Source organism: Ambystoma mexicanum, chromosome 6p (assembly GCF_040938575.1).
Source record: "Ambystoma mexicanum isolate Mex_15411 chromosome 6p, UKY_AmexF1_1, whole genome shotgun sequence".
Taxonomy (NCBI): Eukaryota; Metazoa; Chordata; class Amphibia; order Caudata; family Ambystomatidae; genus Ambystoma; species Ambystoma mexicanum.
Window position 1 is genome coordinate 225,028,089 of NC_090935.1, and position 14,188 is coordinate 225,042,276.

The 14,188-nt window shown below is 48.0% G+C and overlaps 1 protein-coding gene across 5 annotated transcripts in view; it reads right to left on the reverse strand.

Moving 5' to 3' along the window:
- Positions 1-14,188, reverse strand: part of FDX2 (ferredoxin 2) — a 503,503-nt gene that overhangs the window by 270,286 nt on the left and 219,029 nt on the right. For all 5 annotated transcript variants that reach the window (XM_069626907.1, XM_069626909.1, XM_069626908.1 and 2 more), the window contains one exon: positions 1,390-1,496. In XM_069626907.1, coding sequence (XP_069483008.1) covers positions 1,390-1,496 — 107 coding nt within the window. The remainder of the gene's footprint in view (positions 1-1,389; positions 1,497-14,188) is intronic.

Here is a 14,188-nt window from a genome sequence, read left to right on the forward strand (position 1 = left end):
AAAGTATCAAGTTAAGAACACAGGGATACAAATCAAATAAATGCACTGGAATTTACTTGACTAGGAAATACGTTTCTATTACTACCCGACTCAAGATTTTTACAATCTGAAGACTAAAAGTGATATTTATTTTTTTTAAGTATAAGCATGTCGTTGTGAAATTAAGATAAGCACTTTGAGTGCCTCTCTAAAGTTTTTAAGTGTAGTCGGTCTTAGCTTAACATTGCATCTCTATCACTTTCAGTTATTGTTTGTGCTACCAGTAATGCCATCAATGTCATAAGTGATGACCAAAGTGATGTCATCAATGATGTAACCAGTGAGGTTATCAGTGGGCTCCATTTCAAGTGACAGTATCAATGATGACATAAGCAATGTCACTGACGATGACGTAAGTGGTGCCAACCGTGTGCTAAAGTGTTCAGTGATGTCATTAATGATAACCAAAGTGATGCAATAAGGGAGGTCTAAGTGCGCATTACTAATTTTACTATTTACTAGAAGGATGTGGCGACTACTGTGACAATTCATGTGCTGTCACTTTGGGGTCCTGATCACGACTATGCAAATGTATGTTTGCTAGACTGGGGTACTCTTTCTCCCTTCCCTATAGCATTATGTGCTTACTACCAGGTATTGGGCATACATTTAAGCTTAGGAGTGGGTATGATCTAACTGTGGCCCTTTAACTTTGTTTTTATACATGCAGTGTATGTTAATTTTGTGTTGGGTTTATCGCAGAGTATGTATTTGACCTTATAGTTACTACTTGTGTCATTTTGTAATAAAGTGTATATTTTTCAGTGAAATGTATTCTCTCCGTGTAACTATTGTACTAATTGTATTTCACTGCCAGTATACCTCATCCCTTGAGTGAAGCCGACTGCTCTGCCAACGTTACCCTGAGATTTTGGTCTGACATTTGGTTTGGATACCTTTCTTATCAGTAGGTTAGAAGGTTTAACAGCCCTCACCAGGAGACTGAACAATCTCCCTCACATTCAAAATGCAGTTTTATATGTGAACCTTATTTTGCAGTGTTCAACAGAAACATGCTCCATGAATTTGGAATATCAAACTACCATTAAACCCATTGTGTATTTGCTTGCAAGGCAACAGCATTATGTTAATTTCTGTTTTTATTTCCAGGATATTTTGGAGCCTAAAGCATCTCCTTTACAATGTATTAATATATACACAAGTGATGGCAATATATAATATGTAGAGACTACTGTACCTATGGTACGCAATTTGATAGGACAGGGTTGGCTCATGAACTATGGATCAAGATTTCTGGCAGCCAAGTCTGCAACACCTGACACCTCTTGGGCACAAGATGATAAATAAAATGACACAAAGAAGATTGCAAGAACATCACCTATCACATACCTTCCAATTCAATTTCATATCTGTGTGCCAGGTGCAAGACATTTTCTCCTACTTTTGCTTTCACAGGAATTTGTTGTCCAGACCGATCCACAAAAACAACATTAACTCTGGGGAGAGGATAATAAATCCAATTGTAATGTCATCAACAATGATATAAATACATACATATACATCTAATTGCAATAGCATTTTTCAAAAGAAACAGCTTTAAGAAAATGTATTGGTTGATTGCACTTTAGATCTGGTATTTCAAATGTGATGAAATAGGTTCAGACTTACAAAATAGGAAGCTGGAGCAGGGTTTGTGGGGAAAGCAGAGGGAATGCTTTATCACCTATATGACCAGTGAATGGGTTAGGTCTTTAAGACAAGTCCAGGTTTTGGGTTGGGGGACCTACTGATGTCAAGCGTGATTTAGATTTGTATTTATTCGAAAGTTTGGCTGACATATGGCAAAAAAATGTGCTATGTAGAAAAATAACTACAGATGGTGTAGGCAGTCGCTAGGCAGGGTGCCTTTACAGAGTTACAGTATGAGTGAGCAGTTGGTTAAGGGATAGTGGGGAAAATTGGAGACAAGAGAACATATACAGATCTATACTTTCTGGGCCTTGGGCCAGAATTTAAATGTATGCAATATACAAATGTACATGTGAGTCAAGTCGAAGGGGAGGGTGGTAAGTGGTTAGATAGCGAGGAAATGAGATTGGTAGACTATGCCCACTTGCAGGCTACTTAACAGAGCTTGAGCCTGGTCTTCGAAAGTTAACTGGACCAGATCGTTATGAAACCAGGTGGCAGGGCATTCCATTGTTTGGAGAGGTCGTGTGAAGGAGTGGAAGCAAGACGCGTGCAAGGGAAATGGTGGACTGATACGTGTTAAGACAGTTTTTCTAAGGGGATTCTATAAAACTGTACCTTTGGAAATACAGAATCCCAACTCTTAGTACAGACCTGTACCACCTGATATTATGGTAGCAATGCCAGAGCAGACTGGCTTATCAAGAGGGAGAGGGGGCTGTAGGAAGGTACACTGTAGCATACATATGGTCCAAAGATACACATACACAGATTTATTGTAAAAGAACAAATTACTTACCAACTGGTTCTTTCGACTGGATGTTCCACCAACGCCTTCCACATCTTTGACATGTAATGTCCACAGCTGTGCACTTGTTGACTTTTTCGGCAGAGGGCGTCCTGCGTCGATGGCGTCGGGTCCATGTCCCTCAAAGGCCTACGTTGAGGGTGACGTCACAGGGTGTTAAAAATAGGATGCACGGCGCCCGTAGCCTCAGTTTAAGTTTTTTCCCCCAGAACGTGTGGCACCAGTCTGATGCCTGCTGGACTGCACCTAGCCTTGTGGAAAACAGAAGCTGCAATCGCATAGGAAATTCTCCTGAGGGGCAGGCTGGGAGGGCGATGTGGAATGCGTTGGAGGAACATCAGTCAAAAGAACGTTACCAATTGGTAAGGAACTTGTTCTTCGAATGGATTGTGTCCTCCAATGCATTCCACATCTTTGACAGACTCCCAAAGCAGTACCAGTAAATGGAGGAGGGAAAAGAATTTACAGTACCCAATTAGATTGTAGACTAAAGAACCGCCTTCCCAAAGGCCATATCCTGACCATGGATTGTATCCAGGGAATAATGGTTTTACAAAGGTGTGGATGGAAGCCCATGTAGCAGCATCACAAATATTCCTAATAGGAACACCCCGCTGGAGGGCGGTGGAAGTAGCCACGTCAATAGTGGAATGAGCTCTCAACCTATCAGGAGGGTCCTTACCCGCCAATCGATAACACTCCGTAAAGGTAAGGATAATCCTCATGGACAAGGTCTGTTTGGTAACAGCCTGGCCCAATCGGCGTCCAGCATATCCTTCAAAGAGTTGATCGTCCACTCTGACCCTGGACATCCTAGAAATGTAAAAGCTAAGAGCTCTCCTAGGATCCAACTTATGGAGATGCTTCTCTTCCTTACCAGGATGAGGAGGAAGGTAGAAAGATCCACCTTTTGACCTAAATGATATTCAGAGACTACCTTAGGTAGAAAAGAGGACATACTCGCAGTGCAACCCTGTCCTTGTAAAACACAGTAAAGGGTGGCCTAGATTAAAGTGCCTGCAATTCACTCACCATGCGAGCGGAAGTAACCGCAACCAAGAACACAGTCTTGAAGGACAGCAATCTCAAAGGACAAGAGTGCAAAGGTTCAAACGGAGCAACCATGAGAAACTTCAAAACCAAATTCAAATCCCAAATCGGCACCTGGAAGGGTGACGGCGGAAATACATTAGTCAGTCCTTTAAGAAACTGGGAAATCAAAGGAATCTTAAAATAAGAACATTCTTCAGACGAGTGCATAAAGATAGACAACGCTGCCAGGTAACCTTTAATGGTATCCACTTGAAGGCCCCTGTGGGCCAAAGAAAGACAACCATAGGAATGGAGCACTGAAAAGGATCAACATTGTGATCCCTGCACCAGTCGCAGAACTTACGGCAACGGTACAGGGATTTTGTTGAAGGCCGCCTGGCCGAAAGCAACACCTCCATCATGTCATCCGGGAGGTCCCAATCCTTATACCTCAACCTTTCAGAAGCCAAGTGTGAAGGTTGAGGGATCTGACCTCTGGATGGAGAACCTGACCCCCCTCCCGCGAGAGCAGATCGTCTCGGTAGGGAAGACGGCGTGGAGGGAAGATGGACAAGTCGAGAAGTTCCGGGTACCACGCTCTCCAAGCCCATGCCGGAGCAATGAGGATCATCCAGGAACCGAATCTCCATAACCTCTGCAGCACTTGCGGGCTGACGGGCACTGGAGGAAACGCGTACAGCAGTGGGAAGGACCACTCCACCACGAATGCGTCCCCTAAGGCTCCTCTTGGAGGAAATTCCCGCGAGCAAGAAACTTTAGGACTTCCGGTTGACAGTGGAGGCAAAGAGATCCACTTGTGGGGTCCCCCAAGGGGCGAAGATCTCCAGGAGAATCTCCTGAGCAAGCTCCCACTGGTAACAGGTTGCGCTCTGCCTGCTCAGAGCGTCCGCCGCCTCGTTTTCGTCTCCGGCCAGATGAACTGCCGAGATCGAAATTTCCTGCTGGATGGACCAGAACCAGAACCAGAGCTGCATCGCCTCCCTGCACAGAGGAAGCAACCCTGCCCCCCCTCCCTTTTTGTTGAGGTAGTGCATGGCCACTGTGTTAGCCATCAGAATCAGGACATACTTTCCTCGCGCAGTGGGCAGAAAAGCCTGACGGTCCTCAGCTCCAACAGATTGATATGGAGTCTGGACTCTGACAGAGACCAACGGCCGCTGTCAACTCGTTGGCATGAGCTCCCCAACCCGTGAGGGATGCGTCTGTCCTGATCGTCACCTCCGGCCAGGGTAGCCAAAATGGAGCCACCCCTCATCAGAGTGCCTTCATCGGACCACCACAGAAGGTCCTGAGCGACCGAGGGGGGCACCTGAACGGGGTCCGACATGCTGTCGGAGGACTGTGACCACTGCATCTTGAGAGCCCATTGCAGCGATCACATCCGCAACCGAGCCTCTGGCACCAGAAGAATGCAGGATGCCATGAGGCCGAGCAACCTCAAGAACTCGAACGCCGGGAGACTCTGGGCACGTTGAAACTTGTGTACCATCTGCTGAATGTGAAGAGCCCTCAACTGGGTAGGAAAACACTGCCCCAGGGATGTGTCTAGCACTGCTCTGATGTACTGGAGCCGCTGAGTTGACATCAATTGGGACTTCTTTAAGTTGAGGGAGAAGCCCAGCTTGTGAAGGGAGTGGCAGGTGATGGACAGATGATCCAGGACTTGCTCGGGAGCGCGCGCCCTGGTCAACCAATCGTCCAGGTAGGGGTAGACGTGAATCCCCCCCTTTCCCGAGATACGCTGCCACCACCACCATGAGCTTGGAGAAAACCCTCGGGCGGAGGTCAATCCGAACGGCAGGACCCGAAACTGAAAGTGCGAGTTGCCAACCGCGAACCTCAGGTACTTCTTGTGCTTGGGATGGATCGGCACATGAAAGTAAGCGTCCTTGAGGTCGAGAGACACCAACCAGTCCTGAAGTTGAAGGGCCTGGAGGACTTGAGAAAGAGTAACCATCTTGAACTTGTCCTTCCTGAGGAGCTTGTTCAAACCGCGCAAGTCCATGATGGTTCTCAATTCCCTGTCTTTCTTCGAAATCAAAAAATAACGGGAATACCATTCCCTTGTTCCTCTGTTAGGCAGAAACCTGTGCAGTTCCCTCTGGGACCACTGCAAAAGATTTAAGACTACAGGTGTTTGGCAGTAAACCCACTTGGTAGCAGTCTGTACCACACAGATTCACTTGGTAGCTGTGGCTGAGCAGTCAGACTTTCCTCAAGAAGAGTTAGGCAGTATACAGAGTATTTGCAATAGGTCAGAAGAACACAGTAGAGCAAGTAAACACTGACCAGAGCTTGGTGTAAAAGAGATATAATTATTTATTTAAAACCACATCTAGAAAAACACACAGGCACTAATAGTAACCAATTCAAAAACACGGTCCCTAAAAGATATACACTCCCTTAAAAGAATATTAGAGAATTCTTTAGTAAAGCCCCACTTATTTTCAGCCAGCGGTGAGCGCTTAACGCAGATGGAACTCTAATAAATTCGTTTTAAAAGGGAGAGAAGAGCAGAGTATAAATCGAAAAAGATCCCAACACTTTTACAAGAACACAACAAGAGAGGAAGGCAAAGTAAAACCGTGAAGTTAGAGTTCAGTAGGCCGGATTCACTTTAGGAGGATCAGAACGAAATGTGTCCAAGGTCACACGGTTGCAGTGCACAAAAGTCTTGAAAAGGTTCAAAAAGAGTTGGACCAAAGAAAGGGACCAGTTAGAAGGTCAAGGCGGCCAGCCCAGTCCAGGAGGTTAAGGGATTATTATTACCTTGTAGCAATCTTTAGAAAGGAGTCCGTTGCACTGCCAGGGAAGAAACCAGCCGCTGAGTTCTCAGGTAAAAGGAGCGGTCCTTTGATTCGCGGTCCAGTGGTAAGTGGCTATCCGGTTGCCGGGGTGCTTGGCACGGGCAATTCGACCACAAGACGTCCTGGGATGCGAAGAAAAGAAGGTAAACTGGTTGTGCCCACCAGTCAGGGGAAGAAGCCTCTCCAGCCGGGAGATCTTCTCTGTTGTCGGGAAGTGGTGAGTCGGTTCCGCAGGGCTCCACCGGTGGGGTCGTCGTGGTAGGTCGGCTCAGCTTCTCCCTCGTTGGATTCTCAGGACATGTGGCAACTTCTGAAGTTCCGGTCCCCAAAGCCCTGCTTTTATGCAGCATATCCCCATTCACTCAGCCTAGCTGTCAATCAAACATGCTAGGGCCAATCACACAAGAGTGCGACTTGAGTTACCAAGGTAACTCAGTCCAGGGTGCCTAAACCCCCTCCCACACCCCCTGTGGTACCCAGACAGAGTGGCACCACTTTTGGAGGCTTCTGTGGAGAAGCCCGCCAAAAGTGGAACAAAGGGCTCGACTTGGGTTGGAGTCACAGAAGAGAACACAAACGCCATTTTAGAAAAGAGTCCTGGCAAAAAATACCAACCGGCGAATTAATATTAAATAAATAAACCGGCGGTATGTTCGAGGCTATGAGAATTATGGTAGCCTCGAACAATGGGAAAATCGCATAGGGATATATTCGCGGTCGAATATAAAAAGTAGTATCCACTGCCACCAGCCAAAACTCGATCAGGGGGGACAGAGACGTGCCCCCTCGACTAACAGACCCCGGGGCAAACTAATTTCCCCGACCAGTACGTCCACAATATGATGGTTTGTACTGGTTTCTGTTCATAATCTGGGACTAGTAAAGCCAATGGTGACTTTACAATCCCAGGGTATGGAGTCTATGGTGGGGTGTCACTATGACACCCCTGTGTCACTGCACGGAGGGTGCTGTGTAACACATAGTAAAAACACATGAGACCTTATGGAGTAAAGGACCCCATAGCCCATAAAACACATTAGCAGTCAAAGGAACACCATAAATCATGTCCAAGAGTGGGAGAAAAAGAGTCTCATCTGGGCAGAAGAAAAATAAACTCCAGAAATCCAGCAAAGCTGCTGGAGGACTCACTAGGTTAGGAAATTCAGCCCAAACAGAGAATTCTCCCTAACATCCTCTCCGCTACATGCACCAGTTCTATGACGCCTCTTCAAAGAGAGATTCCCTGGTGGATTGTCGTGAGGCCTCTGCCGGAAAGGAAGACAGTAGCCGTGGGCTATGATCTCCAGAACCCACACATCTGAAGTAATGGCACGCCATTCTACAAGATGCTGCGCCAGCCTTCCCCCAACCGGCGAACCATGGGACATGGCCTTATGACTGAGCTGAAGCGGCATTGCCTGAGGGTAAAGAGGCAACTGCCCGAGCGGCCTAGGCACCTCGAGTAACCCTGTTTCCCACCTCTGGCACTCCTACGGTGGCTCTTTTGACTTGCAGCTCCTCTCAATCTACTAAAGGATGAGGACTATCGAAAGAAACCACCCCTCCATTGCTGTCCCCTAGGACGAAAAGGCAGAGGTTGGCGAACTGCAGCGCTCAACGACTTCGCTGCAGCTTTGGAGGTCTGCAACCTCTCAAGGCTCTCGTCAGCCTTGCTGCCAAAAAGATGTTCACCATCAAATGGCATGTTGAGGAGCGGTACTTGTACATCAGGAGCAAACCTGCGTATTACGGTGCTCTCCGCCATGGACCGGCTGACACAATCTGCCATGTCCAGACCCAACTGAACGGACTCACACATGGCATCCTTGCCATCCTGCACCAAGGCAAGAAAACCATCCCGTTCCTCCCCTTCAAGAATATGATCAGCCGCTAACGTAATACAGTTCCACAGAGTGTGCGTGAAATGTGACAAGGCACACACGGAGTTGGCTGCCTGCAAAGCCATACCCCTTGAAGAAAACACTTTCTTCGCCCAGCCATCAAAATGCTTGTCGTCCCCATCAGGAGGGATGGTAGGGTACGACGCCTGCTTTACTGGGGCCGTAGCCGCCTGCACCACCAAACTCTCCAGAGTGGGGTGCTGTTAAGCTCACCTGCTCCCACAGGGGCGTCGATCTGAACTGGATAGCTGCGGTCTCCACCAATGAGACGCGTAGTGCCGAGACTGGACTGGCCCACCTAGCTTCGTTTGCTTGGCCCGTAGGAATATTCTTCTGGAAATGGAGAAGGGAATTAACCACCCGTGGAGTTGAGCGTTAACCCCCACCCCCGCTGTTCTCCCCACTGATCACCTTTAATGTCCCCTCTTATAGTCTCACCTGATGGTTTGGAAAGATGAGCTCTCCATCCTGCATTGAGCGCAGGAGCGCGTAGATAACCAGTTGCTTCACTGGTTCGAAGGAATTGGTGAGTTCCAGAACAATATTGACTCTGAGATTTCCAGCGAGACGCCATAAGTATATAGTTGGTAAGAGTTCAAATGTCTGACTTCCACTCCTGTCCGATTCCTTGCAGGTTGCAGCTTGACCCTAGCGAAGAGTTACTCGTGGCAACCGGTAACATTCAGGTAAGGATTTGTATTATCCAACACAGTTCAATAAAATAATGTCAGTATGTAACCTGTTGCTTTTTCCCTTATTCAGGTGCTGAGAGAAATTATGAAGTCTCGGGAAATAATGCCTCCGGCGGTAAAATTAGGTAAGTCTATTGTGGTGAGAAGGATTCCCCTTGTTTGTCCCTTTGTTTCACCTTGCTGTCCTTTTGTTCCCCTTAGGGGCCGGGGTGCGGCGAAGATGCGGTGGAGGCTGCGCCGACCCGTGAAGAGGAATAGTACCCCCGGCGGTAATATCAGGTAAGTCTATGGGGGGTAACTAATATTGCCTCTGTTTATTCCCTTGGCTCACCTTGCTGTTCTTGTGTTCCCCTTAGGTGCCGGAGTGCGGCGGGAACATGCAGAAGGATGCGGTGGATAGTGAAGATGCTGCAAAGGCCGGTGAGTTCAGCGCGGCGCTGCAGCAGGCGAGGTGACGCGCATAAAATAACTTCTTTCTTCCAGCTCGAAGGCGCGGTGGATCGGGAGTTCCGGTAAGGATTAAAAGGTATTGCTCTTGTTCTAACTTTTTCTCCTTCTTTCGCCCTCTTTCTAGGAGCTCCAAACTCGAGGCGGACGTGGCAGAAGACTGGATGCAGACTTGCAGTCACGGTGAGCGTTACGCTGCTGGATGCAGAATAACGCGAAGCGTGTGTTGCTCTTCGGGCGTGATTTAAATAGCCTCCAAAGTAGTCCCAATAAGTATTCCTCCTCGACCCCACCCGAGTAAAAAATAGTCCCTAGGTAAAGTAGTCCCTTCCAAGCCTCTTTTGGCTTGGAGCTCTTGCAGCATGGTCTGCATCAGGTAAGTTTTAATCTATGAGCCTGGCGCCATAGACGCCAGGACTGCACCCAAACAGCCCCTAGCAGGGGTTGTTGGGCTTGTTTGGAATAACTTGATGCCTGCTTTCGGGGTTGCTGGACTTGATCTGGATCCCCGGGGGTAGGCATCATGACAGGTGCGTGGTCAAGCAGCAGGGGTCGCTACTGGCTGGACGGTATTTTCGCGGGAAAGACTTGCTCACTACCCTTGACATGGCGCCGGTACGAGGACTCGGCATGGGTGCCAGGCTCAAGCCTACAGAACTCCCCCTCCGGAGAGGTCTCCAGACCACTGGCGTCGTGCAATGACTGCCGCAGGTCTTCAATCTGGCTATGCCCAGAAAAAATCTCATCAGGTACTCCTCAGGAACCATACCTTCCTCAGACTCTTCATCCACCTCAAAAATATAATCCAGAGGCTGGAATGAGGGCTCAGAAAAAGGGACAAAGACATTTTTAGCCTTAGCCAGAGCCTTTCTAGGGGGTTCCACCGTGCCACGGGGTACCTCCGACAAAACAGCTTCGAAAGGCGTCGAGAGCGTCGATGGAATCGGTGTCGACGTCGAGCGTGGCGCCGACAGCTTCGACACAGTCCTCGAGGGCAGAGCCCCGAGCGTGTCCTTCAACAGCCTGGGCGCCGATGGCGTCGACGGTTTCCTCGGAGGTGGAGCCTCGAGAGAGTCCCTCGATGACCTTGGCGCCACAGGCGTCGATGTCTTCTTCGAAGACTTCACAGGCTCCACCGGTCTCGAGGGCGTTGAGGACCGGGACCTGGAACGGGCATGTCTAGAGCAACCAACCTTGTCCGACCAGGACCTCAAAGGTGCCCGGTGATCGCGATGACCACTCAAGCCCGAAGTCCTGCGAGTGTTGTCTCTAGCACGGTCACGGCCGGCATCTTTCGACAGCGCGGACGGACCAGAGCCCTGCGACTGAAAAATCGTCATCATCTCCTGCCGAAAGCAATCCAATTCGGCAGGAGTGGAATGCTTGTTGGGATAAGCAACTCGTCAACGGGCGGAGTCCTCGGACGAGGGCGGGGAAGGCAACTGGTGACGGTGCTTCCGTGAGTGCCTCAAAGAGGCAGAGGAATGGCGGGACCTACTGCGGGACCGAGACCCCCCCCCAGACCGACGACGATGCAGAGAGTCGCCCCTCGAATCGTCAATCGAAAGGCCGGGGGACCTCGACTTCCGGGGCTTAGCCACCTTACCTACAGAAAGCTTCTTCTTACGCTCCCGCAAGGCCTTCGAAGTAAGCGACTGGCAGTCCACACAGTCATCCATGTCATGGTCCCCACCAAGGCACCAGAGGCAAGCGACGTGCGAATCCATCAACGACATATTGGACCCGCTTTCCCCGACACTTATTAAAACCCGGCCGCGGGGTAGAAGACAACGAGGACATCATAGATATTCACAAACAAACAGGTTCGAGGAACCGAAAGAACAGAACTTAGAAGAGTCGAGGTGCGCCGAGATCTCTGAAGTGAACACGTTTGCGGAAAAAACGGAACTGAGGCTACGGGCGTCGTGCGTCCTACTTATAACATCCGCTGAAGACGGCTCGACGGAGGCCGTCGAGGACAGCGTATAGACATCATCGACGCAGGAAGATTTTCCAAAGCATCACAGCTGTGGTGATTACTGTCATAGATATGGAATACGTCGGAGGACCCAATCCCCTCGAATAGTCTTTTTCCCCCACAACAAGATTACTAAACTTCTACTTTCCTAAACCTGATACTTTTGTTTAAAGTCTCTGAAATCTTTAAACTAATCCACACTGAATTACGAACTTCGAAGAAAGCACTGTCTCATTCCTGGAATTGCTGAACATCAGAGTTGGCTCTTAATTCTCACAATCTTTTCTTAATTGAAAACCTCACAGCGCAAAGGTGCTTACCAAAACGAAAAAGGTTGTCAAGAAGAAATTACTCTTTTATGCACATATGCAAATATCTACGGCTCTCACCTCAAAGTTCTTTTGGGTTCCCGACAGCTTCTTCGGGAAGCGCAGTCAAAGCACATTCAGCCGCACCACCAGACTCTGGGATAACTCCCTAACAAGATCTTCTCGTTTGCTTCTGTGCTCGGTCGGCACGCAAGCCACTCCACGCCTCCTTACTGCCGACACCCAAGCTGCAAGAGAGAACCGCTTCCCAGTCAATCTTGCAGTGACGTTGCTAGTTGCCTAGCAGCCTTGCCATCCCTCTCTCAGTTGCTTTTGCTGAGCTAACCATAGTTTAAAATTAAACTAGGACGAATGCGCACCATATCTAAAGTTCAGTTATTTTTCTTTAGCTGTTGCCAAAGTATTCTTTATAACTAAAAAATATCTCTCCATCTCTACCCCTCTGTACCCCCTATGGGTCAGAGTTGTGGTCTTCGGGACTCCTCTGTCACAAGGAAGAAGGGGTCTGCACAGGCAGCGGTTACACAGCAGGCATCGCTAGGTCGCTGCAAGTAGCTACAGCAGTCTTCTCTTCATCTTCTTCATCAGATTCCACTCCAGTGGTCAACTTGTCTTCAGCTTCCAGATCCAGGCCATTTATACAGGAACCCAGCCAATCAACAGCCATGCAACATTCAAACTTTGGGGGGTGTCTGTCCTTTAAGGACAGCAAGCCTCTGAGTGGGAACTGGTTCCAGGCAGGTATGCCATAAGACAGGACTGCAGAGTTGGACTCCTGCCTCCCTTCCTGTCTTCACAGACTCTCTGGAGCCCAGGCGGGCGTCTCAAAGGATTCCCGCTAAAGACACAAATCAAACCAAGACTCAGGTCAGCAGAAGGACCAGGAAAGGGAAAGCACACAAGAAATGGTGATAAAAGAGAAATAAACTACCATTCTAGCTGAATGGTGACCCTTCAGTGCATTACAATGACAGCCTGAGTGTACAAATTGCACACAAGTCAGTAGAACACATCCACTGCCACCAGAAACGTTACAGAAGCAGTGAGAAATAGATACAGAGTAACCCCCAGCACTCCACATAAGGTGGGATGTGCTGGACTCAATATTAAATAGAGAGGATAAACATATCTCTCTTTGACCTTGAGAACAAGTGTGCTGCAAGGTAAGTAACCGTAACAGAAAGGTTACGGCAACAGTGAGAAAGAGGATATCGTGCATCTCCTCAACACTCCACATAAAGTAAGGTGTACTGATATCACAAGGGGGATTGTAGAAAAGAAAAATGATCCTTCTACTATTGAGAACAGTAGTTCACACAAGGAACCCAAGAGAAAATAAAAGGGAACCCCAAAGGGCTCCCCAGAAACACTGCGCAGAAAGTGCTCTGCGCTGTGATAATACAATGTAAAGGTACAAAAGTTGTAATAATAAAATGTAAAGGCCCAAAAAGTTATAGGAAAATATAGAATAAAAAATAAAAGTATGCAGGGTCAGAGAAATTACACGCATAAAAAGAGCAAAATAAAGGGCGAGTGGCCAAAAAGGTTCCCACTTACTCAGGAAAATACACAAAGAATCCAAAAGTGCTGGCAGTCTCACACGTGAAGTTGATATAGCATATCATGGAAATCTAACCTAACAATACGATGTTGATAGAGGATGTCTGTGGAAGGCTTGTGTAATGTTGGGTTTGCAGTATGATCAGTGCTTGTATATGATATGTAGTATGTTCAATGCAATAGTTTAGGAGTAATGTGTATTTACACATTTCTAATTCAGTTGATTCAGCCACTGGCTATCTTTGGATAACATCCTGCAACAGTTTTCAATCAACCTGTGCAATTCTTTCCACGCTTCTCTCCGGATTTTGTTAAAGGCCATATGCTCCTTTAGTTTCCAATACACAATTATTCCTTGCTTTCTTTACCTTTTTATTGTTTGTAAGAACAAGGGGAACTGTTCCTATAGTGTCCTTGGTAATACTCTGACAAAGAAAACTTTTCTTGTGTCCCTCTCTAGCCTTAGTGTCCCTCTTGAAGCTAGAGTGTTGAGGGAGACTACTCCTAATAGGTCCTTCTATTGTCTCTTCAACACAACAACCGAGATGAGGAAGATCAGTTGTGATGTAATCTTCACACTTGGTACTTTTATCGCAACTCTGGAGAAGAGGGAGATTAATCCCAAAGCTTTCTTTCCATGCAAAACTCTTGACACTACTGAGATGAGAGAGATTACTTCTGATGCCTTCCATTCGGTACTTCTGGGGCCGAGACAGGGGAGATTACTCCTAATGGCTTCTTCACATTAGGCACCCTTCCCCAATCCCCTACGGGTCTCCTGTGACACCCTGAACCTCTTCCCTGGTGTGGGCACGTCACTAGTTATTCCTAGGGTGTTAGGTCAATGCGTTCCCGCCAAACGCTCTCCTTGCTTCTTTCTGTTCCCAGCTGCAGTGTTCTGGCTCCAAGGGGTCTCTGGCCAGG